At 44.0% G+C, this 26,620-nt stretch overlaps 8 protein-coding genes across 8 annotated transcripts; 5 read left to right on the forward strand and 3 right to left on the reverse strand.

Annotated features, from left to right (window-relative positions):
* Positions 1 to 44: 44 nt before the first annotated feature.
* Positions 45 to 1,314, reverse strand: O0I10_005974 (uncharacterized protein; the record flags this gene model as incomplete). The annotated part of the gene is made up of 6 exons (XM_058486009.1): positions 45 to 281; positions 340 to 552; positions 616 to 881; positions 946 to 1,096; positions 1,157 to 1,195; positions 1,264 to 1,314. The coding sequence occupies 6 exons, from the start codon at positions 1,312 to 1,314 to the stop codon at positions 45 to 47; spliced, it is 957 nt and encodes a 318-aa protein (XP_058343204.1).
* Positions 1,315 to 6,883: 5,569 nt separating this feature from the next.
* Positions 6,884 to 9,157, forward strand: O0I10_005975 (3-isopropylmalate dehydratase; the record flags this gene model as incomplete). Its single annotated transcript, XM_058486010.1, has 1 exon — positions 6,884 to 9,157. One exon carries the CDS (start codon positions 6,884 to 6,886, stop codon positions 9,155 to 9,157), a length of 2,274 nt encoding a protein of 757 aa, XP_058343205.1.
* Positions 9,158 to 9,365: 208 nt separating this feature from the next.
* Positions 9,366 to 10,401, reverse strand: O0I10_005976 (uncharacterized protein; the record flags this gene model as incomplete). Its single annotated transcript, XM_058486011.1, has 5 exons — positions 9,366 to 9,547; positions 9,613 to 9,734; positions 9,811 to 9,951; positions 10,010 to 10,063; positions 10,127 to 10,401. The coding sequence occupies 5 exons, from the start codon at positions 10,399 to 10,401 to the stop codon at positions 9,366 to 9,368; spliced, it is 774 nt and encodes a 257-aa protein (XP_058343206.1).
* A 258-nt stretch (positions 10,402 to 10,659) lies between these two features.
* O0I10_005977 (uncharacterized protein) lies at positions 10,660 to 13,389 on the forward strand (the record flags this gene model as incomplete). Its single annotated transcript, XM_058486012.1, has 3 exons — positions 10,660 to 11,810; positions 11,873 to 12,477; positions 12,560 to 13,389. 3 exons carry the CDS (start codon positions 10,660 to 10,662, stop codon positions 13,387 to 13,389), a joined length of 2,586 nt encoding a protein of 861 aa, XP_058343207.1.
* Positions 13,390 to 14,056: 667 nt separating this feature from the next.
* Positions 14,057 to 17,377, forward strand: O0I10_005978 (uncharacterized protein; the record flags this gene model as incomplete). Its single annotated transcript, XM_058486013.1, has 9 exons — positions 14,057 to 14,085; positions 14,187 to 14,327; positions 14,404 to 14,696; positions 14,785 to 14,989; positions 15,074 to 15,609; positions 15,677 to 15,841; positions 15,899 to 15,975; positions 16,030 to 16,143; positions 16,199 to 17,377. The coding sequence occupies 9 exons, from the start codon at positions 14,057 to 14,059 to the stop codon at positions 17,375 to 17,377; spliced, it is 2,739 nt and encodes a 912-aa protein (XP_058343208.1).
* A 439-nt stretch (positions 17,378 to 17,816) lies between these two features.
* On the reverse strand, positions 17,817 to 18,983 carry O0I10_005979 (uncharacterized protein; the record flags this gene model as incomplete). The annotated part of the gene is made up of 1 exon (XM_058486014.1): positions 17,817 to 18,983. The coding sequence occupies one exon, from the start codon at positions 18,981 to 18,983 to the stop codon at positions 17,817 to 17,819; it is 1,167 nt and encodes a 388-aa protein (XP_058343209.1).
* Positions 18,984 to 22,116: 3,133 nt separating this feature from the next.
* Positions 22,117 to 24,462, forward strand: O0I10_005980 (uncharacterized protein; the record flags this gene model as incomplete). The annotated part of the gene is made up of 9 exons (XM_058486015.1): positions 22,117 to 22,160; positions 22,213 to 22,328; positions 22,462 to 22,527; positions 22,601 to 22,731; positions 22,816 to 23,080; positions 23,154 to 23,205; positions 23,264 to 23,344; positions 23,574 to 23,822; positions 23,889 to 24,462. 9 exons carry the CDS (start codon positions 22,117 to 22,119, stop codon positions 24,460 to 24,462), a joined length of 1,578 nt encoding a protein of 525 aa, XP_058343210.1.
* Positions 24,463 to 25,548: 1,086 nt separating this feature from the next.
* Positions 25,549 to 26,145, forward strand: O0I10_005981 (uncharacterized protein; the record flags this gene model as incomplete). Its single annotated transcript, XM_058486016.1, has 1 exon — positions 25,549 to 26,145. The coding sequence occupies one exon, from the start codon at positions 25,549 to 25,551 to the stop codon at positions 26,143 to 26,145; it is 597 nt and encodes a 198-aa protein (XP_058343211.1).
* Between the last annotated feature and the right edge of the window lie 475 nt (positions 26,146 to 26,620).

Here is a 26,620-nt window from a genome sequence, read left to right on the forward strand (position 1 = left end):
TTGTCTAGTAGTATTACAATGTGCGGATACCCATCACCGCTCGTTTATTTGGCATAGTTGTAGAAACCACGACCGCTCTTTTTGCCGTACCAGCCAGCATCAACATACTTTTGCAACAACCAGCAAGGGCGGTATTTGGAGTCGCCAGTGTTGTCATAGAGAACCTTTTGGATGGCCAAGCAGGTATCCAAGCCGATAAAGTCGGCCAAAGTCAAGGGACCCATAGGCATGTTGGTGCCCAATTTCATGGTAGTGTCGATATCTTCAGCGCTTGCAGCACCCTATTCAACGACCCTTGTTAGTATCCTCTCTACCCATCTCTCATCCTCCTATACTTACACTCTCCAAGAGCATGACGGCCTCGTTGATGTAGGGCATCAACAAGCGGTTGGCAACGAAACCAGGGATATCCTCGGCAACGGTTGTAGTCTTGCCCATGTTCTTGGCCAATGCAAGGGTGTCCTGAAGCACATCGTCTTTGGTGGCAAGACCGGGGATGACTTCAACGAGCTTCATCACAGGCACGGGATTCATAAAGTGCATACCAATAACCTATTACCCCAAGTTACATATTAAAACCTTGTTCGTGGATGATGGTGATTGATATGACTTTACCTGCTCGGCCTTTTTGGTAGCAGCGGCAATCTTGGTGATACTGATACTGCTGGTATTGGTGGCAAGGATAGCATCCGATTTGCAAATGGCGTCCAAGTCACGGAAGATGGCATTCTTGATGTTCAAGTTTTCGGAAGCAGCCTCAATGACGATATCAACATCCGACAAGGATTGCATGGAGTTGGTGGTGGAGACTAATTCACGTGTGCCCTTGGCATGTTCAGCGGTGATTTTGGATTTGGAAACATCCTTGTCGAGCAACTTGTCTAATAACAACGTGTTGGTTCTCATATGGGAACATGGAAAATCACCTTGGATCAAGATGCTTACTCATAAACTGGATACCACGATCAGTTTGCTCCTTGTTGATATCCATCAACACCACTGGAAGACGTGCGACATTGGCAGCAACATAGGCAATACCCAAACCCATTTGGCCAGAGCCCACCACACCAACACGCTTGATATGGTCAATGTTGCGCTAAATAGAAAACAATATCAATAAACATGTACACATCAGTTAGTCGCGTTGCATACTTACAAGGTTGGCAGGGGTGCTTGAAAGGAAGCGACGAGTGGTCTGTCATTCGAGTATTTGACATGTGTAAGCGTGATGCTGCAAGTCCAATAGTAGCATGTAACACTCACCTGAACAGTGGCAGGAAGACGCTTGCAGCTGTTGAGGGTGATGCCAATCATTGTGCAGTAATGAGAAGAGGATACAGGAACAGTATTGCGGGGGAGGTGGAGTAGAAACTATATGGGTGCGGGGGGTGAAGAGATAACGGAATTCAATTTGTAAGCTCTTGCTCGGCATTGCATTTTCCCACGATGGTATTCTTTTCGTCGGGATCATACTTGATCTCTCTCTCTCTCTTTCTGTCCCGTGACATTTCGTGCCCTTTGCCATTAAACCCCCCCTCCTCCTTGTCAGGGACAAAGAAACCAATTAATTAAACAAAGTAGTATGAACAAAGCTGGAAAGTCAATTCAATACAAATATGTTTGATCATACATGCATTCCTAAGCATCCATATTCATTGTCCCTCGCTTCATCATCTTATATAAACCTCGTAAGTTTCAAGCGTGTTTCTCTACATTTCTACCTTTACAACTTTATACACGCATACATCAATCCCAAATGGCACGTCATACATCCATCATTTTCCTTGCAACATTACTACTTTTAGTCTACTCGTTGTCAAATGCTGTCACGGCATTACCTGCTGACTCTGCCCCCAAGCGCTATGAAAAACATACCAACGTATGCTCTTGCCCAATTCCGGCTGCCGACTTTGGAAAATGTTGCTCCTCAGCATCAGGCAGCGTAGACGGCGAACAATGTAACTTTGATAACGACAACACCATGTCTACTTTCCAGATCTGCTGCGCTCGTAACGGTGGATCAAGCTCGTGTGACACAAGCGATATCACAATGGTTCAAGATTAAAGAGAGTGTTGCTGCCATCTTGGTTCTTCATCCCTACAAGATGCTTTAACCTTCTTTTGCTACAATTTAAAATGTTCTATCTAGTGCAAGATGCAAATAAAACGGCATGCAAAATCCCTTCTTCAGAATCAACGTAGATAGTTGTTATAGCAACCACTGGCTTGGTTACCATGATGGGGGATGTTGTTGTTGGGCAACTTGTATGCATACATACATACATACTTGCTTTGTGATGCACATCCGTTTAGTTAGTATTACATGTATTGTGTCTCTTTTTCAACCACTCATCCTACATGAAGGGGAAAGGATAGTAATTGCAATGGGTACCAACAGGGATCGTTGCTATTGATAGCATAGCGATCAGAAAAGGCAATCAGTTAGCGTATGTGTGAACATCCACCGTCACATGCTGTGTGCAGCAGCAGTTATGATGGCTGCAACCCCCATCAATGATAGTGATGACTGATGCATATGCTGGTGATGGTGGTGTACATTATCGTCAGCTTTACTCAAGCGCATACGCATACAATTTCTCGAGATGGTAATGCTGATGCCTCAACATGTAAACATAAATGCATGGCACACCTTGAATGGATTTCGTCATTCTCGTGCCCACATTACACCTATACACAAAGAAAACAAATGGCTACATGTGCACCATGATGCGACCCACTTTAACGGGTATCATAGCAACGGTAACCATAGGCCCCGTAACTAGTATCCTTTTTGATAAAAGTTGGCCATTCAACGTATGCATGAAAGAAAAGGCATCCCCATATCTATATGCGTATTCGACAAGTGGAAAGGATCCGTAAAGATCCGCCATTCACCCCCCCCACCTCCACGCACTCTTACCCCATTGAGAAGAATTCTGTCCAAAAATCACACATGTGTTGTAAAGCAAGACAGGTTCACGGGGTTTATGTTGTGGATGAGAAAAGAGCATGGCATGAGACTAGCACCAGATGTACAGTACCCAGCTTATAGTTGCCTTGGTAGTGGTTCCTTGTGCACCGGTACACTATTCTCTTTTATCCTGTGATGGTTGTACTCATCACTTTTTGCCATTGGCACGTGGCTGACATGACAAACGAATTCACAACAGCAAAAAAGAAGGTTTGTGTACCGTGGATATTTAGATTCATGTAGGCGATCACCATCGTCATAAAAGAAGGGAGATGCTCAACGATGTATTCAATCATCACGCAGCTATGCACAAAAGCCTTTTCATGTGATGATAAATGGATCACGGGGAAAGAAATATAAACAAAGATGCGTGTCCTCTTCTTGTTGTGCCAAAAGTGGCAGTGAATGCAAGCGTACTCAACGATAGCGAGTGTGTGTGTGTGTGTGTGTGTGTGTGTGTGTGTGTGTGTGTGAGCGAAAGGAGATCGCCCATTAGCCCCGACTTCGAATTGGGCGATCGATAGACATACATAGAAGAGAGAGATGTGTAATGCTATCTTGTGCACTGGAAGGGTAAAAGTCATGGGACCAATTAACACGAGAAGAGATCTGGTTGTTGTGTGTGTGTGTATGTGTACCGCTGGCTAGTATGTTGTGCATTATACCAGAAGAGTCCGTGTGTACCATTTGTGCGATATCACAATGCATTGTTCAAAAAAGAAACAACACCAACAACACGGAGTCGCTGCCGAGAGTAGTGCACACAATAAATTTGGTGATGAGCACAGACATCGGTATCCTTTCCATCAACAGCGACCCCGGTACAAGTAATCTTTCTCTTTATCGCTAAGAAAGCCATAAAGATGTATGTATGTATGAAGCTATCGTCACTAAAAATCGATCGTTTGGGCCGTGCACGACGCCTTGGTTGATTGCAAATAAACACATGAACGCTCAGACCACACGCACAGCTTTGTGTATAATATCCATGACATCTGCTCATGCTCACATGGGATGAGGCAGGTTTTCCTTTTTATTCCCTTGTCGTTTTCAACACTTGTTAAATCCCAATACACTGGATACGTAGTCGCCAACATCATCATTTCATGTTTTATTGCTCCATTGTGGAAAGGGGAAAACGTAACGTGATCATGGGGGCCGTCTTTTCATGGTAACAAACAACCATTGTAGACATATGGGAAAGGCCCATTGATGAAGCTGTGGGTGCGGAAGCACACCTTTGATTTATGAGCGCACCCAACAGTACATTGTGTATCCCTGTTGCTCCCATGACCTAGGGAACCTTAATGTAAAAGTGCTCGTGATACTTGAGCTCGGGATCGTTGGGCCGTAATGGGAGCACATTCACCACCACCACCATCACCGGTAACGCATATAGAGTTATACAGCTGATAGCATGGTGGTGAAGAATATGTGATTCTCATCAAGCTCAAAATCCACATACACGGTGCCACATACACACAAAATTCGTATCCGCTGGTCCGGATCTTGGTGTGTGTATATATATAAAATCCCTTCAACATTGATTTCATCCTCGCCCTCTCTCTTTCAATTCTACATACACAAACACAACCTTTACTACACACAACACATTTGCAAGACCATGGTTATTATGACCCCAATCGATCATAAGCATACGAACAATGCAGCTACAAGGATCTCTGATACGAGCAAAGTATGCAGTGTCCGAGGCAGAAGCTATTGCTTGATCCATCGCCGTTATTTTGAAACAAGCTGGTGCCCTGATTGTGGCCGTGCAGCAATTAGTAAGTTCTGGAATGGTCGTGATAATTGCTGTTGGACATTGTGCTGATGGATTGTATCGGTAGTTCGTCGCTGAGAAGCATCCAATCATTCTACCTCGATTCACATTTTGATCATCACCTACCATCACATATACTACACAAGCACAAAAATCCTCCTCATATCGCAAAACACCACATCCACAAAAAAAAAAGCCAAAAAGCACATGACATCTATCTGCTACCTACTCACTCACTTTCAATTAACCTGCTGTATCTTCTACCTAAAAAGATTAGTCTCAAAACACCATCCTGAAAAAGAGTAAAAACCTCATCATGCATCGTATGCTGCATACGAAGATAAAAGAAGTCGTTACACCGATCATGACTCTTTACTATATATGACGCTATCTTGCATGGATTTGCGACGCATGAACAAGTGCATTGCTGGTTATTCTCGTGTATGTATGCAGTAAAAGTAGCACAGTTTGTCTTTTCGTTCTAGGCTTTTGTGTATATGACCCTGTGATAGAAACGCATGTACACAAAAAGGCATATCTCGGTACCACTTTTGTTATCGATTATCATTTTGTTATGTCATTATGTGTACGCTCACATGGCCAGTAACAAAAATGAAAAAGTGTGAAGGAGGAGGTAGTGGCATACATTCGCTTTCAACATGTCCACATTCATTTGTTGGAGCATCTTCCATGTGAATGAAAAGGAAGGGTACATTTTGTCCCACCCAATAAGCTTTTTCCATATTCTACCTTTTCAAGCTACCCATGCCGTCATTCTTAAATGATCGCCAACGATTGCTGTGCCCGACCTTCCTCCATCATGCATGAATCACTTTTTACCGATTCTTGTGTGCAAGGTGAGAACCATCAGTGATTGGCCAAATCTATACCCTTCATGTCATGATACACAGCCAAATAAAGCAAGCTATGTACTGCTGATGCTGCTTTGATCATGCTAACAAAAGAGTAATCCGGCTGCGGCTGGTGCGATGTATGCATATTGTTGTGTACCACCCAATCCCAATTTCCGCCATGTAACGATCATCACACATCTTCTACTACCAAGAATGCATCAACAAAGAACCCCAGGAATCGTCAACTGCTTTGCCAAAATGAGCAAGTGGATGGTCAACAATGACATCAATCTTGATGTGTTGTACTCTTACACATTGCTATTGTCGATGGTATTAGAGTGTGTGCATGCGCTCATCCTCCATTGTAAGGGCGCATTGATTATATGCGACATCTGGGTTGCTCTCGTTTACAAACTCTTTATTGCTTTCCTTTCAAATCCTCATGTGTTTAATACTACAATGACTCCATCTACTGTATCCGATTGGGACGTTGCTCTTGACCGCGATTCACCAACATGCAACGTTGAGTGCTGACAACAGCTCATTTGGGGAAGTGGTATTCGACAATGCTACTCTGGATACTCGACCGATTGCGAACTGCCGTCGTCAGCGATTGACAAATGCAATGAGACTCTATGAATGCATCTCCTTGATGCGTACGATTGGAACTGAGACACAGCTACGAGTTCGCCTATTGTTAGCATCAACCATGTTCATGCAGCCTGGTGCCTGATATCACTTGTCGACATGCAACAACGTTTCGATTATCAATACCCACATCATCTTTCAGCCCGTGGCATAGCTAAAGTGTCAACCCACGGATATATGCATGACAACATTCGAATACCATCAGCATTGGAGAATAGCAATGATCCCGTTAGCAGCAAAGATATCGCCTTTTGAATGAGTCAACGTCAATGTATTGTGGAACAAAGAGGAGATTTGGCCAAGAATGAATGAATGGATGAGAGGTGGTCTGTGTCAGTAAGTATGCAATGTCTGAGCCAAGATGACAGTGCCACAAGGGAGCGAATGAAATTAATCACCAGTTGTTCGGTAGAAAGTTTGAGGTCATTCATCGAACCTGTCAAGGAGATGGAGAAGGCGCTTACCCAATAGGATTTGAAAACTCAACCTGAGTCACAAGGTGAGCATTAAAGCGATCGTCTCTCCGCCACTACTTGATTCGTGTCATTGCTCTTTCCACATTCATCTCTCTTTCCCCCTTTTTCTCACAACCCCCCACCCCCTACTCTTACTTGCAATATCATTAACATGGGACGTACTCTCTATGACAAAGTTTGGGATGATCACGTCGTCGATCGTCAAGAAGATGGCACTTGTTTGATTTATATCGACCGACATCTTGTCCACGAAGTAACCAGTCCACAAGCATTCGAAGGTCTTCGCAACGCTGGTCGTAAGGTTCGCCGTCCGGATTGTACACTCGCCACGGTGGATCACAATATCCCAACAACATCTCGCAAGACATTCAAGAATGTGACCTCCTTTATCGAAGAAGCTGATTCTCGCACTCAGTGTGAAACGCTTGAGCAAAATGTCAAGGAATTTGGTTTGACGTACTTTGGCTTGGATGACAATCGTCAGGGTATCGTGCACGTGATTGGTCCTGAGCAAGGTTTTACGCTTCCTGGTTGTACTGTCAACTGTGGTGATTCTCACACATCGACGCATGGTGCTTTTGGTTCTCTTGCTTTTGGTATTGGTACATCTGAAGTGGAGCACGTCTTGGCTACCCAAACCTTGCTTCAAAAAAAGTCCAAAAACATGCGTGTCAAGGTTGATGGCAAGGTGACCCCTGGTGTCACTAGCAAGGATATCGTGTTGCATGTTATTGGTGTTATTGGCACTGCTGGTGGCACTGGTTGTGTCATTGAATTCTGTGGATCGGCTTTTGAAGAGATGTCTATGGAGGCACGTATGTCTGTGTGCAACATGTCAATCGAAGCTGGTGCACGTGCAGGCATGATCGCACCCGATGAGACGACATTCGAGTATGTAAAGGGACGTCCTCTTGCACCACAAGGCGAGGAATGGAATCGTGCTGTGGAATATTGGAAGACTTTGCGATCTGATGAGGATGCTGTATACGACGTGGATATCTTTATTGACGCAGCCGATATTGCACCTACTTTGACTTGGGGTACTAGTCCTCAAGATGTGGTTCCTATCACTGGCAGTGTCCCTGATCCCTCCAAGGTGGATGATCCTGCTCGTCGTTTGGCTATGGAACGTGCTCTCACCTACATTGGTCTCGAACCTAATACCCCCATGGAAGAAGTCAAGGTCGACAAGGTTTTCATTGGCAGTTGTACCAACTCGCGTATTGAGGATTTGCGTGCTGCTGCTCAAATTGCCAAGGGTCGACGTGTAGCCGATTGGGTTTATGCTATGGTTGTGCCTGGATCGGGTCTCGTCAAGAAGCAAGCTGAACGTGAAGGATTGGATGTCATTTTCAAGGAAGCTGGATTTGATTGGCGTGAGGCTGGTTGTTCAATGTGTCTTGGTATGAACCCTGATCAACTCAAGCCTGGTGAGCGTTGTGCAAGCACTAGCAACCGTAACTTTGAGGGTCGTCAAGGTGCTGGTGGTCGTACTCATTTGATGAGCCCTGCTATGGCTGCTGCTGCTGGTATCAAGGGTTACTTTGCTGACATCCGCAAGATGCTCCCTGCTGAGGAACAAACAAAGTCTACTGCTACCTCTGCACCTGCTCATCCTATCGAACCTGAAAATGAGCCTGTTGAAGATCATGCTAAGGCTGCCGATCAAGCTGATCCTGTCACTGATGCACCTGCTGGATCGGAATCACCTGCAAGTGGCGCACCTACCGATGCTGCTGGTATGCCAAAGTTCACTACTCTCAAGGGTATCGCCGCACCCATGGATATTGCCAATGTGGATACCGATATGATCATCCCCAAGCAATTCCTCAAGACTATCAAGCGCACGGGTCTTGGCACTGCTCTCTTTTACGCTTTGCGTTATGATCCTGCTACCAATGAAGAGCGTCCCGAATTTGTCTTGAACCAAGAACCTTATCGTCATGCTCGCATTCTCGTATCCACTGGTGCCAACTTTGGTTGTGGTAGCTCACGTGAACATGCTCCTTGGGCATTCAACGACTTTGGTATTCGTTCCATCATCGCACCCAGCTTTGCCGATATCTTTTACAACAATTGCTTCAAGAACGGTATGTTGCCCATTTCCCTTTCTCAAGAAAAGTGTGATTTGCTTGCCGAACACGCCAAGAAGCATGAAGAGCTTGAAGTGGATCTTGTCAACCAAGTCATTCGCTACCCTGGTGGTGAGGTGCCTTTTGATGTTGAGCCATTCCGCAAGCACTGTCTCGTCAATGGTTTGGATGATATCGGTCTTACTATGCAAAAGGATGCCCAAATTGAAGCTTTTGAGGCAAAGCGTACTCGTGATTGGCCATGGCTCAATGGTAAGGGTTATTCTGGCAAGGCTACCAAGGTCACTGCAGTCCCTGTTGGCGATTCCAAGAAGCAAAAGCTTGACTGGTAGACATATCCTATGTACACATCTTAGTACTACACGCACACACATGTATATCTCCCTTTTTCCCTCTCTTCAATGTAGTAAATATATCAAATCAAATTTTTTGTTATGTGATGATATCAAACTTGATAAATGGTGGAACATGGAATGATAATTAAGAAACTCTATTGTATACGTAGCATTGTCTTTGACTATTCTATTTCTATCAAATCAACTATGATCGATAATTCTCTAAGATGGCATCATCCCAAGCGACAAAGGATCCCGTCAAAGAACGAGGAGGATCAAGAGCAAGTCTTGCGATAATAGAACCTGGTGTCTCAGGTTGAAGGAGTTTGCCTTCCTTGTAAGCCTTAGTCATTTCTTTGTGCATTGAATCATCCATAACCCCCTTGCCTAAAGCACGCCAAGTTATCAATTGAGCTGACAAGTCATGTGATACCTAAAGAAAATCCAGTTACCTGCATCTCGAGCACTCTTTTGCATATCCGTTGCCACTACTCCAGGTCGAAATGCTATCGTTGTGATATCAGGCTCCTCTACTGCCAAGGTTGTTGCAAGGTGATTCAAAGCAGCCTTGGAACTAAGTGTTGAATGCATGATGAGCCATGTAAAAGATATGCAAGAAGCATCCATAAGCCTTGTTATCCTATACTCACGATCCATATGCATCCCATCCTTTGACATAGATCTTAGCAGCCCCTGATGATACCATCACAATGGCGCCTTTGGTTTCACGAAGATGCGGTAAAGCTTTTTGGACAAGTTGGATGATGGAGAAAAAGTTGATATCAAAGAGTCTACCTTGAACAAAGTAAGCACCTCAAGACCATCTTGACAACATCCATCAGCATTTACCGTTTCCACTGGTTGAGATCCACGTCACGCACATTGGCAATAGGCTCCAATACGCTGGCATGAAATTGAAACAATGAATGAGCTGCTGTCCTTGTCTTTATCCCTTCCACCACTCACCCCGCGTTGGCAACAACACCATCGATCCTTCCCCATCGAGAAATTGCACCATCGACAGCTTGTTGTATGACCATTGGATCGGTTACATCGCCAGAGACAACAAGGAGCGAATTCTCTTTGCCATGTTGAGCGACCTCGGTTTGCAATTGCTTGAGAAGCTCGGGGTTTCTTGCAATGGCCACGACGTTGGCGTTGGCTTGTTTGATTGCATATAAAGCAGCTGCTTTGCCGATACCCTTTGAGGCCCCAGTGACTATCAAGACGCGTTGTGGCATGAGTGGGAGTGGATGTATGTATCCGTGAGAGTGTGTATATGCTCGGACAAAAGAGGAATGGCTAGACTGGAATGGTTCTCAAGGTGACGCATTCCCCCTTTCTTTCACAGGTGCTGGTGCAACCAAACGACTGCATTTCCTTCTCTTTTCCTTTTCTTGTACTTGCAACAACAACAATACACCCATCGTTCTGGGTCTTTTACTATTTCTTTATTACTTGATCATCCTCATCATCATCATCATCATCACCTTCCCAACATGGTGATCACCTCCTCTTCTTTTCCACTCTTGGCACCAGTGATGAATAAGGCGAAAAAGCGCATGTCATGCCCTGACCCGACAACGGTGATACATAAGAGTATCCATTTGGAGGAGAGTACCATCTCCAAGCAACAGCAGCAACAACAGCAACAAGTACCCGATCCACGCGATTGGGAAGATGGACCCGTGTTTCGTGCAACGATCACTCAACTTGAAGCGAGGACACGTAGCTTGAAAGCAGCCATCAAACACATTCTCAAGACGGCTACAGCATCATTACGAGCAAATCAAGCCTTGTTACAAGCCGACGCTGAATTTATTGCTGCACTACGGGAGACATCCAGCACTGAACCTCTCTTTCGACATTATCTCGATGATGCTTGGCACAATATGCGACAACAGCGTGAACAGCTTCAACATTCAATGCAAACGCTTCTCATTGACCCATTGCAGAAACTGTACGACATGGATGTAAAGCAAGCGGAGGTGAAACGGCGTCAATTTGAAGAGGAGAGCAAGAGATACTATGCTTGTTTATCGAGATACCTCGGCAAGAAATCCACCAACAAGAGCGAGAATAAGCACTTGGCCAATACGCGGCGTTTCGACATGATACGTTTCGATTACTATACCTTCTTGATGGACTTGCATTGTGGCAAAAAGGATACGGAGCTCCTGTATCATCTACTCAACTTGCAACAAAAGCAACACAGCTATCATGCGGCCATGTCCGATATTCTCGATAGCAGTTCTTCAGGATTACAAGCATTTGCTTCTCTTATTGCCGATGCATCTCGTGAACATACCGCCATGTACAAAGAGCGTTCAGAAACACGCAAAGCTCTCGAAGCTGGATACAAGGAGGCAGCGGCAGCAACAACAATGACAACTTGTCTTGCTCAACAACCGACAAATCCCTCGACTGTTTTATCCAATGATGAATCACGGGCCTCCCTTGGCGTTACTAGTGGCGTTGTTGATGATCGAAAGGCTGAAAGTTTATTTCACGGCATCCGGGATCTGCAGTGCTACGATCGTGACCTCAAAGGTGCTGTTGGACGACGTAAAGAAGGGGTGCTTTTTGCTACATCTCGACCACTCAAAGTCAATGATTCGGATAAACCTCCCACTGGTGTTCCTTGGCACAAGTAAGTTTTTGCTTTATATGAAAGAATCGAAATCATCTGACATCATCATCATCATTTTATAGGTATTGGTGCGTCTTGAGTGCCGGTCAATTGTATGAATATAGCAATTGGAAGCGAAGTTTGGAGTCACACATGGAACCTGTGAATTTACGATTTGCAACCGTACGCGTGGCTCGTAAGGCGGATCGACGATTTTGCTTTGAAGTTATCACACCCAAATTCCGACGACTGTATCAAGCAACATCACAAGACGATATGCAGGCATGGATTACAACTATCAACAATGCGATCGAGAGCGTGTTGAATGGTCAAGGAAGCGTATTGGATCTTGTACACCCACAGCAAGAACAAAATCTTGAACACAAAAGGCGGCCAAAGTCATGGGTTGCAGTAGCAGCAGCATCAGGCAGCCACAAACTCTCCTTGGAAGGTGCACTTGTTAATCTGACGACCGATGCCAGCAAGGAGAAGAAGAGGAAATTGCATCGTCATTCTATCGGGCACACACAAAATCCCGCCAACAAGCGTCGTGCATCGATTGGGTTTTCTTCCTATGAGCTTATTCAAAAAGTCTATCAAGCCGATGAAGCAAATATTCGCTGTGCGGATTGTGGAGAGGAGCGGCCTGAATGGTGTTCAATCAACCTTGGTGTATTTTTATGCATCGGTAAGTATTACCAAAGGGGGAGGAGAATATAGGAGTATATATCATGTGCAGTAGGCTTACACTTTCTTGGCAACAATAACAGAGTGCTCGGGAATACATCGTGGATTGGGTTCACACATTTCCAAAATACGGTCATTGACGCTTGACAGCAATACGTTTACACCCGAAGTGATTGAAATGCTCTTATCCATCGGCAATACACGTGCTAATGCAGTGTGGGATGCATGTAATGCTTGGTCAACGATACCCATGGAGTCACGAGATGCAAAGGTTGATTACATTGTGGGCAAATACCAGGATCGGATCTATACAAAGGCAGCAAATGATACAACAACACCTCAACAGCAATTATTCGATGCTATCCAAATCAACAACATACCCAAAGCACTTGAAGCAATTGCACTTGGTGCTGATGTCAATGCACGACGACAACAAAAGGCTACCGTTGAGGATGGAATGGTGATTGGTGGACACAACAACATCACTGACAACGAGCCACAATTCATCACATTGCCGATGCTTGATGCAGAAGGATGTCATTTACCAGACCAGAGTCTTACACTTCCCCTTCCTTTGAAGCGACAAGCAATTCCATTAGCACAATATCCTCTTCATTTATCACTTGCGTCGGGGTCACTTGCAATGGCTGAATTCCTCTTTCAAAATGGCGCTGATCCATCTATTGTTGATCCGGAAACCGGGTGCAGCCTGCATGATACCATCACTAATGGCAACTTGGTGCGTGATCGAGCCATGACTTATTATTTGCAGAGGATCACCAATATCCAACACAAGACCAACAACAACGATCAATCAATTCTTCCTACACACCATCGCTTTTCGCATACATTTTCATCCGATATTATGGAAGAGATATCATCATCATCATCAAGGTGGCAGGATAACATTTAGTTTTTAATCACCCCTAATCCATTTTTCGTTCCTGTATAACCTACCTTTTAGTATAATACATATTTTGCTACTAGTAGCCTCACATCATCCATATTGTTATTTGACTCGCATCATCAAAAAAGCTTAAACACCGATCACTAGCACTGGAGGGAATGTCAATGGCAATGTTTTATCATGCACAAGCATTTTGGTTTCAACGATGGTGGGTGGGAAGAGAGCTTGTGTGAAAACGTGATATTATTGTTATATGATTGTTGGCTGAATCAAAAGGACTACTACTGATCTTGGCAGCTGCCTGTGTAACTTTGGGTGAATAGCTACCCCCTGACGTTGCTGCTGTGCAAGGTGGTGTGGATGACCATGCTCATCGCTGCTAGTCTATATTCACCATTCTTCTCCGCAATAGATCACAGCAAGTGAGGAGGAGGATAAGGGAGATCATACTAGGAGTGGGCATCCATCGGTTATCTTTCTCAGAGCGCACACACGCACTAGCACACACATTCTCAAATGAAACATATGATGCACCCAATAGAGCCAACCAAGGCGCCGTTTTAATACTTGCATAAGAATGGAAGGCAAAACAGAGACAAGTTTCCCATTTTCTCACTTTTCTTTTTCATCACCAAACGATCTTTTTCAACTTTGATTCTTATTATCAACAACCATGTCGGATTCACCGTCGGATCAGCTAGAGTAAATCATCGTTCACCTATCCATCATACAGCACATACTCCTTTTTCAATACTTTTCAAAGCTCACACACGCATACCCACGCGCTCTCTCTATTCTTGTAGTGCTGATTCATCTGTGAGCACCTTTACTTCAGCTTTGTGGTTTAACGCTGCATTGGCAGGTGGCTTTTTTGGCACCTTTCTCATCGTACGTCGTCACCGTCCACAAGTGTATCGACCTCGAACGTACCTTGTCGACGAAAAGTAAGACAACCAAAGTGAAGCGCGCGCGTTAAAGTGCATAACGGGATAACTAACTGTAAGGTTTTTTCATCTAAAGACGACAGCCACCCCTTTCAGATAATGGAGCGCTTTCATGGATATACACAATGTTACGCATGACGGATACGGAAGTGCTCCAATCGATTGGTCTAGACAGATTTATGGTGCTACGATTCCTTCGAATGGGCATTGTCGTCTTTGGGCTCTTCACGTTTCTTGCTGTGCCTATTTTGATTCCATTAAACGTCATCAATCAACTCGATACCAAAGGTCTCAATCTTCTCACTATCGGTAATGTTAAGGATTTGAATCGACTTTGGGCGCACTTGATACTTGCAGTGATTCTCAGTGGTATGTAAAGAGAGAAAGCTTATATGCATGGAGGGACATGATTTGCTAAAAGGACAAAACAACTGATCTTTTTATATCTCTTTTGCAGCCGGGATCATCTATTACACCTTCCGAGAAACTCGGGTGTTTCTTGTGTTACGTCGCCGTTTCCTTCTAAGTCCTGATTACGCGAAATCAGTCACTGCACGGACGTTGTATGTGCCATCGATCCCCGAGGGTAGCAACAACATTGATGAGCTCACCAAGATCTTCAATCGTTTCCCTGGAGGTGTTCGACGTATTTGGATTGCAAGGTACGTAGTATACAAACAACATAGATGCATGCACATGCCAAGTTTGTTTTCTTTATTCTTACATTACACAATACCTCGTTCTAGAGATACAAAGGATCTACCTGATATCGTTGCTGAACGTGAAAAGCATGTCAAAGGGCTTGAAGGTGCTGTGACGAATGCCATTGCAGCCTCGTACAAGCATCATGCCAAGAATAAAGGTGGCGACCAAATTGAGAGTGGTGGTTCGTGGGTTATTCCCGACAAGTTACGTCCACGACATCGTGTGTCACCATTGCCGATCAGTGTGCCCTGCGTGGGACGCAAGGTGGACTCCCTCGAATACTACCACAAGGAAATCAGTGACCTCAATGGCAAGATCCTCGCTGCTCAACGCTCACCAGAGGCTTATCCACAACTAAGCTCGGCATTCATCGAGTTCAACCAACAGATCGCGGCTCACATGGCGGCTCAATGTGTCATCCATTCGCACGAACTCCAAATGGCTCCTCGCTTCTTGCAGATCGCTCCTTCAGATATCATTTGGGACAATATGAATATCAAGTCGCTTGAACGTCTTATTCGTCGCTTCATCAGCTTGACCCTTACATCTGCTATTGTCATCTTTTGGATCATTCCTGGTAAGTTGCTTGTTAATAATGTTACTACTACTATACGCACGTACTAACTAATGATGCATGACTTTAGTGGGTTTCGTCCAAGCTGTCGCCAACATCCAATCATTGACCGAAGTGCTGCCTTTCCTTGCCGTGTTGAATAGCTTACCGCCCACAGCTGTTGGTATCATCCAAGGTATCTTGCCTGCTGTTGCCTTGGCTATCCTCGTTGCATTGGTGCCTATTATCTTCAAAAGTAAGTAACCAACCTACCAAACGTCTTGAACTTTATCCTTAACATGACATTGGTTAGTCTTTTCCACGCAAGAAGGTATTCCCCAAAAGTCGATGGTTGATCTCGCATTATTGGACAAGTACTTCTTTTTCCTTGTAAGTGTTGTTTATCATATATACTTCAGCTCATTACTAATCAACTTGTAATAGTATGTCGATGTCATGCTTATTTCAACCATTGTGGGTGGTGTCGTTCAAGCCATTGGTGCCATTGCTAAGAACCCCTTGAGTATTATCAACACGCTTGCTGAATCCCTGCCAAAGGTATGTACCACAGCGCTTGATTTGAGGCTGTATTATTCACCATTTCATATTCCAGGCCAGTACATTCTTTATCACCTATGTGATGCTTCAAGCACTTAATTCATCTGGACAAGCTATGCTGCAAACGGTTCCCTTGGTGCTCTCTTATGTGTTTCCATTCCTCTCCAAAACACCACGAGACATTTACACGCAACGCACCAAATGCCCAACAACTTCACTTGGCACGCTTGTTCCCTCGCACACTATCATCTTCGTTTTGGGCATCGAATACTCGACCATTGCACCTCTCATCTTGCCATTTGTCGCGTTGTTCTTTATGTTGACCTACTTTGTGTACTTGTACCAATTCCTCTTTGTGTATGAGTTGGAGTACGAGACCGGTGGCCTCGCGTTTCCTCGTGCTCTTCGACACGTGTACATTGGTCTTTTCACATGGCAGCTGACAATGATTGGTCTCTTTGCTATCAAGCAAGCGATCCCACAGCTAGTTATCATGGTGGTGGTTCTTGTTGTATCCGTGTTTGCTCTCATGCTGTACGACCTATCATTCAACCCGCTGTTTGAATTCCTTCCTATTCAAGAAAACGAGCATGAAATCAAAGCAACCGTTACTAGCTCTTCTGGTGGCAGCACCAATAGCAACGTTTTACCTGCTGCTCTCGAGGACAAGAAGCTCATGTCGAAGCACGATCAAAATGGTGATGGAAAAGTCCAGCACATTAATCATCTCCAAGATGAAGGCCAAAAGCAGGATGATCATGGCGTGATTGTGGATCAAGATGGGCTCCCCGTCGATGCGTATATGGCCAGCGATCAATTGAGGAAGCGAGTCAAGTCATCAGAGCATGAAAGGAGTGGCAGTAGTAGCGATCCTGATTTTGCCATGTCAACGGCACGTCTCGTTTACGGCATTGAGACTTATATGAACCCCGCCCTATACCAAGCACAGCCCACAGTCTGGTTACCTGAAGACGACCTTGGTATCACGCATCAACAAATGGATGAGCTTAGAAAATCAAACATCACAACGAGTGCGGAAGGTGCACGTGCTGAACATGCAGGCAAACATGGACAAAAGTCAAAGATTGTCGTTGATGAAGCCTTGTTTGAAAATGGTGGTCAAGGAATCCCTGGAGAGGCACCAACACCCAACCAATTCAGCCGTGTCAATGAAAACGTCCAAAACGCAGTACACAGTGCCAACATTGTTGATTCTTTTGCTATGACATCGTAAACCATGTACCACTTGCACTTGTATACCGCTTGCATCATCCTTTAGCTATAATCTCACTTATTGCACTTTGTCTTCCCTAAATTACTACTATATAAATACAAGAGCTTGCTCTTTACTTTTAAGCTGTAAATCTTATATGAGACATGGGAGCTATGAAAGGTGCTATGTCTTCAATCAATGGGACACTCACATCACCAGGTCTCTATTATGTACGAGGCTGATAGCCATGACGGTAGAAGCAAGTTCCAATCTTTGCATTGCAAGAATACTGTATGTACAAGATCATATTGAAAGACAAATTACGTGATAGGAAAAGATGAATGGGATGAAGGTAATTATTCACAAAATGGTAAGACATTGATGATGAGGGGATGACAAGGAGAAGTAGGGAACAACGTTGAATATTACTTTTGTACAAAATGCTAGGTTGATACACACATTAAATAGTGGTGTTGTTGGTGATGGAGGTGGATGTCGATGATGATGATGCAAATGCTCGATAACGCAATGTATGGATTATATCATCCAGATGATGGTCTTCAGAGCTGTTGTTGGCGTACGTGTTTTCGAAATAGGCCAACGTCTCATTTGCAAGTGCCATTAATTTGTCATTGTTTCCATTCTGCATGGATGATGATGTGGATGGCTGTTGCTGGGATCGCCAATATTTACGTCTTTCTGTGGGTCGAATGGGAAATGATCGGCGATACGCTTCGAGATGGCGTTCATGTTGTTGCCACAAATCGGCAACAGCGGGTCGCTTGGCAGCGTATCGTGATATGGTATCGCTTTCAGTAAATGGTGCCCATGTTGATGATGGCTCAGCTACTTTTGGTACATGTGCCTTTTCTTCAACAAGCATGAGGCTATTTTTGACATCCACCTCATCTTCAAATTTTGAATCCCGTCTTGGTGTTGTCAATGGTACGGGCTCATTTATCGATGGCTGAACGTCATTATTGGTCGTCGTTGGTGATGATAATGGCTGCGAGGTGACAAGCACTACTTGGACCACTACATGTCCGCAAAGCCAAATCCATAGCATGCTGATAACCAGGTGTTGACAAGGATGTGGATAGTGTTGTTTTTTGGGCTGTTGATCCTTCATCAGCTCATCACATGGGCTGACTGGGCTGATTGGAGGAGTTGTTGAGGTCGTTGAGATAAGTGAAGAGCAATCCAAAGATGATACACATGATCCATTGTTTACGCTACTGCTATCAGTGCTCAACGATGAGTCGTTATCAAGGATGCTACTGGCAGATTGCATGACATCGACGTATACTGGCACAGATGGCTGCTGCAATGAGCTATTACTAGTGTCATTTCGATTGTCGTTAATTTGAACCACCGTTGATGGGTTGGTACCAAGGCGATAAATGGTTGACCACCATGATGGGTTTTGTGTACGTTCCAAGGATGATGAAGACGATGGTGCAAAAACGGATCCCAAAGAAGATACAAGCGGCTGATGCAAGATGGATGAATAGCTGTTGACTGAAAATAAAGAATACCACGGCCGCTCTGAATTAGTGGTGGTGATTATGGTTGGGGATATTTGTTGCTGTAGTGAATGCTGCTGTTTCACTACCAATGACCTGTCCATGGAAGGAATAGTGTTGCTTAGATAACTTGGGTGTTGACGCAGATGATGTAAACGATGGTGTGGGGAAAAGAGATACGAAAAAAAGATACTTTGAAATGGCACATGAGCAAGTGAAGCACACAGCAACGTTTTGCAACTTTGTCTCCCTAATTTTTCATTGAAGGAAAGGTTCCTGACTTCCCACTACCTGATACGGCAACGTACTTTTCGCTTAGAGAAATAAGCGTACGCCGCACTCCTTTCTCTTGAAAGCAACTATGCATTAGCTTCCAGACAAAGCAGGATGATTTTTCACCTTGCATATCTCAATCTTTCTCATGACGCATTATCCTCAAGGTTACACATAAATGAAGCTGATTTGACAGCATGGATGAAGGATCGGCGCTTTTTCATACTTGAATTTGACAATCCACAATCACCGATATGGTACCAAATATGACAATGGTCCATTTCCCAAGACATCCAACAAGGAAAATACAAGAAAAGAAAAAGAAAGTAGTTGCACCTCCTTGCGTAATCGTTTTAAAAATACAATCACCACTATCTCATGACCCATTTTCTCCTCGAAATCCTGTTCTTGATATAAGGAGCTGCATTTCATCCTATTGCAAGCTGCAAATTTTTGACATGATATGGTCGGACCATCCATACACAAATAACGCACACACGCACACACACACATACACGCACGCACAATAAAGTACTAGTGAATGATAGCTTTAGGAGCTAGATAAGGTTTGAGGAAGGGAGAAGCCAAAAAAGTGAGTGAGCTTGTGATACCTCCTTGACCCTCTTTGTTACTCCTGATAGAGTAAAAGGGATCAGCATCGGAGAAAGGAGAGCGTTTGATCTGTGAGGACCCTTACTTTGATGCTGCTCCTGCCTTGAATAGCAGCGAAGAGCAAGTGCCTATTCCTCTTACTCCCCCTACGAAGCCCCTTTATTTCCATAAAATCTCATTGGCGATCATGTCTTGGACATTGAGAGGTTGTGCAGGAGCTACCTGTTGACCTATTGAATGGAGTTTTGAACATCACAAGAACACACATAACACGTGTATTGGTGATGTGGATATAGCGCTCGGTCACCTTAAACAAAAAAAGCAAGGATAGTGGATGAGGAGGCAATAGTATGCTGAAATGAGAAACGCGCACAGATCAAAAAATGAAAAGGGATGAAAAGCACCAAGCAAAAGATGGCCATATGGGAAGACATTTGGATCACAGGCCACCGCATATCACATTTGCCTATGTGGTCTTGTTGCTTTGCTTGTAACCTTACTTTTTAGCAGTAAGCGGCGTGTCTTGTTGTAAGTCCGTATATACAATGCTATTGGAGGCTCGTCTCAATATTGATGGTACATGGTGGTTAAGGCACAATTTAGTCGTATACGTTGTTGACCGAACAACAAGAGAGATGTTCACTTCTACGGTAACCTGATGCTACGTGGCTAAAATTAGGCTTTGGGATTCATGTGACTTTTGGCTTTATTATGTTACTTCCTTTTTGTGATACATTGGCCATTACAGCGTTAACATAAAAACATCCTTCAAGCGTGGTTAATGGTATAAGAGATGCAACGTTTTGATATGGAGCCAATTAAGCCAGCGACTTTATGACTCTTTGAAATTGGGGATTCGTGGCAAAACAAGAAGTATGCATGCCTAAGAGTGTGGCACATGCGTGTTTCAAACAATGTGATTATGGGGTGACGGAACAACCGTTTCAATTTCCATGGACCCTGGCATCATGTGTATGGTGCACGGTTCTTGTCTACGTAGCAAGTTGTGCTTTCCCGTACAAAGCTGCAACACGGATTAATGCACGCATACTAGCCCATCTATGTTTTGATCTCGTGTCTCATCCTCAGCCGGCCCTTTTCTTTACTGCTCTTGTGGATAGTGCATAATGCTTGCCCCTCTTCTTTCAACATCAGCGTTGCATTATACCAGTAACAAAGCATCCTAATAGCGAGATCACTCGAAGAGCTTGGTTGTATGCAGTTTAAATACGAATACGTCGATGGCCATACCATATTTATCTCCACCAAAAATCGGCGTTGCATGTGTGCATTTTTGTGTGTGTGGGTGTTTTAAGCATTCAAAAGGAGAAAGTAGCCGAACATGTTTGACCCATATTTACATTGCGCAACCAAATAAAAATGTAGACAAGGGAGATGCTGAACCACAATGATGGAAGAAGGCAAGATAGGCTGTGCATGTTGTGTAGAAAGGAGGCTAAGAAAGCAAGGAGGAGGGGCTCTACTCAAAATACGACGACAATGACGGATGACAAGGCAACAATGATCACGACGGAGCAATCAACAACAGGTGTCGGTTGATGCAACGAATAGGAGGAATGATGTTTTTTGCCATCGTTCAACGACAAGTCTGCATGCATTGCAATCCTCGTCGTTCCACTACTTCTTACAGCCTCAGCCTTTTCTCTCTTCTCTTTCCTCTTTTTCCCTTTTCTTTTCACTCACCACCACCATCATCATCATCATCTCGTAAATTTCCTAATATCTTAACCTGTTTTATGCAAGCCTGACTATTCCTCCATGAAGCTGCAAGTATTTTTGTCCGATGTTCTTTCCACCGCCGAGACTAAATCTCTGTTTTCTCTTTTACAATGTCACCTAGTCTTAAACCTTGTTCCTCGCCATATCCTTTAACTACAACCACTAAAGACGCAGAAGGCATTAGCCAACAGCAGCCAACCGTTTCTACCAGTATAAAAACCGCAACCAGCACAAACCATCACAACTCATGTCGTGCAACCACAACAACAAAAACAATGGACACCATACCCCGATTCTTTTTTCCCTTTGGTAAACCAGTAGTTCCAGAAGAGCGAGAGTGCAGAGATCGTAAAATCATGGTTAGTGATGTTCATACCTTTCTGCTTTCTAATGCCCCTTTTCTTTTCTCCTATGTCAAAATATGATTGCACATTCGCTCATACTCATCCATGCACTTTCACTATACTGCCGCCACCCTTCATACGTTAGTCAATTGTCCGCCAGCTTTATGGCTATCAGCCCTTTCTACTAGAAACGCAATTTGTGGCCATTACACGGACATGCGATCTACCTCGATATATGAGCATCGCGCTCTTTCGTCGAATTGATTCAATGCATGATCGTAACGAGAAGGTTACCTTTGAACAATTCATAAGGCAAGTCAACCCAAAAAGTGCCGTTGCAACAAGCGCTCACAATGCTTTACAGCGGCTGGACCGAATTGTCACATAATCGATACAATGATGAATCCCTCTTCTTCAACATCTTGAAGAAGCCTAATTGCTCTTGGATATTACCAGAAGATTTCCTACCAGTACTTGAAGGTAGGGTACAGGAGCACCAACGAAAGATGAAACTGCAAAGCGTACATTTGTGTTTGCAGCCCATGTTTCTATGCCACTTACTCATGTCACATACTTTTACTCACCTACGCCACAATCGGCTTTGCATATTTAGATATTGTTTTGCATCATCCAGGATTACGTTTTTTAGCCGACAATCCCATGTTTCAAGAACGTTATAGTACGTATGCTTCATCCACTACCACAATAGCTTTCATCGTCATGGACCATTAACCCACCACCACCATCATCAGTTGAAACTGTGATTTGCCGTCTTTTTTACGACGCTCATTGTCCCAGTGGCAAAATGAGCATGCCCCAGTTTAGAAAAAGTGGATTTACACGCATGATCCAAATGCTCGGGCCCCACGTGGATTTAAACACGGTATGATCATAAGCTTAAATTGTTTACTTTATGCAATTTCGAGTAGCACAAAGGTGGAAATTGGTACTCAACCATGCTTTGTAGACCCGCAACTGCTTTTCCTATAAGCACTTTTACGTCATCTACTGCAAGTTTTGGGCTCTGGACAGCGATCATGACCTCATTATCACCGAATCCGACTTGGCAAAATACAATCAAGCTGCCCTAGGCACGCGTATCGTACAATGCGTTATGCAAAATGGGCGCATCTCTGCATTTGCTCGTGACACCTCTGATGATGATGGTGGTACCACTACTTCTTCTATAGCACAAGATTCGGCAGCTTCCTTGAGCTATTTGGATTATATTTGTGAGTTGTGTGATGCCTCTTAAGCATTTGCTATACCTATCCTCATCATGCAATGTGCTCCTTTATATGTTAGGGTTCCTTCTTTCCGAAGTAGACAAAAGCACGCCTATGGCTATCGAGTATTGGCAAGTACAGCTAAGCATATCCAATACACGTCCATGAGCTAATGATAAAAGCTTATAGGTTTCGATGCTTGGACACTGATGGTGATGGTGTCTTGTCAGGCTATGAGCTGGCTCAATTTTGGCAAGAACAAGAAACAAGGTAAATCGTCAACACCAAAAGCTACATGCAGCCGAATTGTTGCTTGACATTCCAAATTTAGACAACGTTTCTATGGGGTTAATGATGATGACCATATTCAATTTCAAAACATTCTATGTCAAATGTGAGTGCGTTATACAACAATGATTCAAGCGTATGTATAATCATATACGCAACTCGGGCAGATTTCATTGTTTAGCATAGTAACCCCCTTTTTCTTTGTTTGCAGGAACGATTTAATCCGACCCACTATTCCCGGTCAATTTCAACTCAGAGATCTGAAACGCAATGGTTATCTTGCAGAGCGCTTTTTCGATACCTTTATCAACTTTGACCGCTTCCAAGTACATGAATCATACCAAGGATCGATTCGTGCAAAGCGTGATCAAGAAATGGAGCGATTGCGACAGCAATCTGATGACCTACTTGAAGATGACCTATCCTTGTTGGATGATAACCTTGGTTACTTTATGATAAGGTAAGGCTTTTGCTCTCACTAACAACATGGCAAGTATATACATTCAACTTACGTTGTCACCACAAGTGATTGGTGTGCATACGCCGAGCTTGAATACCAGCAACTTTTGCTCAATGAGCGTCAAGAGGCCACGTGGGATGAGGATGAGGATGATGAGCCATACGAAGAGGAAGATGAGCTTGAGCAGCAAGTTGCAGCAGATGACTATTATGACGACGAACACAATGAGCATGAAGGATACAGGGGTATAGCAGCATTACCATCGGAAGATGACCCGAAAGCAGAGGAGCAAGATGATGATGATGATGGTGATACGACTACAGACGACGACGAGTCATCCGAGAACACCGACGTAGCAGATGATGATGGCACAATCGAAGATAGTAGCACCAGCAGCAGCAGCACAAGTGATCATGAAAGTGACACAAGCGCACCGACAACACCGACTAAAGAGCCTGTGCTTCCAAATTCTATTAGCCAAACAAAGAAAGCACAACAACAACATCATCACCATGAAGCCTCTTGGTTATGGCAAGCACATGAAGAAGATGCCGAAGAGAATGAAGAGGAACGTGAAGATAGAGCAGCTGAGTGGATTTGGTGGTTGTCAAGGCAACGGCTTTCAGAGACAACAACCTGATCATCATCACAGATACCCTCCCTCATATAATTTCTTTGTCAAATTCATACCCTGTGTTCAATTTTCAGACACACACAACGTGGCTTTCTTTCTTTCTTGAAAACGTGATACAATGTGGGACAAGGAGAACGGGGCGAGATATGACGTGCAATAGTGTTGGTTTTCTGTTCCGAATCTTATTCTATGTTGCTCCTTCCCAACACCATTCCTGTGACCATGTATATAATTTTAATGGTAGGGGCATGTGCTTTTCGAGTGCTTTTGTGCCCATGATGGTGGGTTTGTTAAATGATCGTGAGGAGTGTGTAAGAATAATAAAGCTCATTTGCTGTATAATTCATTTACTCTATATTATTACAGGTTACTCGGTTTGCAACGTTGCCTTTACTGGTTACACGATCCCGTCAAACCATTAGCCAAGACTACTTGCAACACAACTCAAATTGGCCTGTTCACAACACCACATGCAATGATCAAGGGCGTAGAGTACTTTAACACACACACGCATGATCACGTACAGGTGTCATTGTTGCGATGATAGCCTGCATATGCGATGATGAATGGATTCTTTATCTAATAGAACAATGAGCGTGGTTATTGTTTTGTTGGGGGAGGGTAAAGTGTGAGGGAGCGGACGTGGATGCGATCAAAGTGGGTTGATGTCGTCTGAGTACAGGATCAGATGCCATTTTCTTCTCCCTTACTTTCGGCAGCACACAAGCCCAATAATTTCTTTGGTCGGCCATTGGGCTAAAGCAGATGATGCCAATACATGATGCTTATTCCCGCTCACATGGCTGTGTGTAGAAAAATGACGACAGGGCCCTCTCACACGAGCAAAGATGATGAGAACGCACAAAACTCCCTGCCACAGCACCAGCCATATATAATATCCCCCACCATAATGCGTTTTTTCTTTGACTGTTATACATCTTTTTGTCCACAAACTCATTTTTTCACCCACCCACCCACCACTTTCACCACTCGAAGCGCCTTATCGGCCTCTATGGTGCCGTTTTTTCTTTAACCAATCTTATCGACGTTGTGTTCCTTTCCTACTGCTACTGTGAATCCATATAAACAAAAATGACATTGGCCGCCTTGTCCTATATCCCTGCCAGTGGTTTTGATGACCATTCCAGCCGCTGGCAAAAAAAGAGATTCTCCCTGTTTGGTTCATCTGATACTTACGACACGATGCGACGACAACGACGACATTCATCCTCACCCATGGTTATCGCAGCAGCCACTGAAAAAATTGTTAAGCGACATCATCATCGTGTGGAAGTGGTAGAGGATGAAGTTGCATGCGATGAACTTACGGCACGCGAATTTGCAGAGATGGCAGGCATTAAGACTATTGCCTCAGAGTCATCATCATCATCCTCATCACACGATGCATGCTCTTTGGAAGACAATGAACATCGTCTCAATATCTGGGATCAAGAATTTTGGCAACCTATCCATACCAGCAAAAGTATGTCGATCACCTCTTCCCCAACACCAATTCACAGTATCAGCAGCAACATCGATCAAAAGAAGAAGCGGCATCGAAATAGTGTCATCACCAAAGGTCGTTTCCAAATTGTGCTTGGCGACCAAGAAAATGATACCAGTAGCCTTCAATCAGTGCCCTCTTCTACATCCACCGTCGTAGAATGGAAACGTAAACGATCCATGTGAAAACGACACGTGCACACAGTAGTACATGCGACGATAGCCGATGATGGCTTTTGATTCCTTTTGACTACATCTCTATCTCTCACACATACTTCAAGGCCGGTGTCCTTTAAACTTTCATTATGCTTTTTTTTTCGACCACTCCATTATGTGCATCACTCACCCAGCCGGTTTTTATATGCTTTGTCTTTTTTATCATCTATGTTGTAATACGCATCCCTTTAGCTATCGTGCCATTTTATGTATCATGTATGTTCTTTAATTGAAGGAATGGAAACAGGCTCTTTCTCTACATCAACTTTATTATTGCATGTGTGGGGGGGTTATCTTGACTACTTCTGGTATCGAGGGAATTGAGTGTATATGGCATGGATGATGGATCATGTATCAAGAAACGCGTATCTCGTTATAAAAGCGACAAAGGAAAGTGTGTTGGATGTGTTGCGTGGATGCTGCATAAGTTCTCTTGAATGGATGT

Source organism: Lichtheimia ornata (genome assembly GCF_029851405.1).
Source record: "Lichtheimia ornata isolate CBS 291.66 chromosome Unknown scaffold00025, whole genome shotgun sequence".
NCBI classification, from domain to species: Eukaryota; Fungi; Mucoromycota; class Mucoromycetes; order Mucorales; family Lichtheimiaceae; genus Lichtheimia; species Lichtheimia ornata.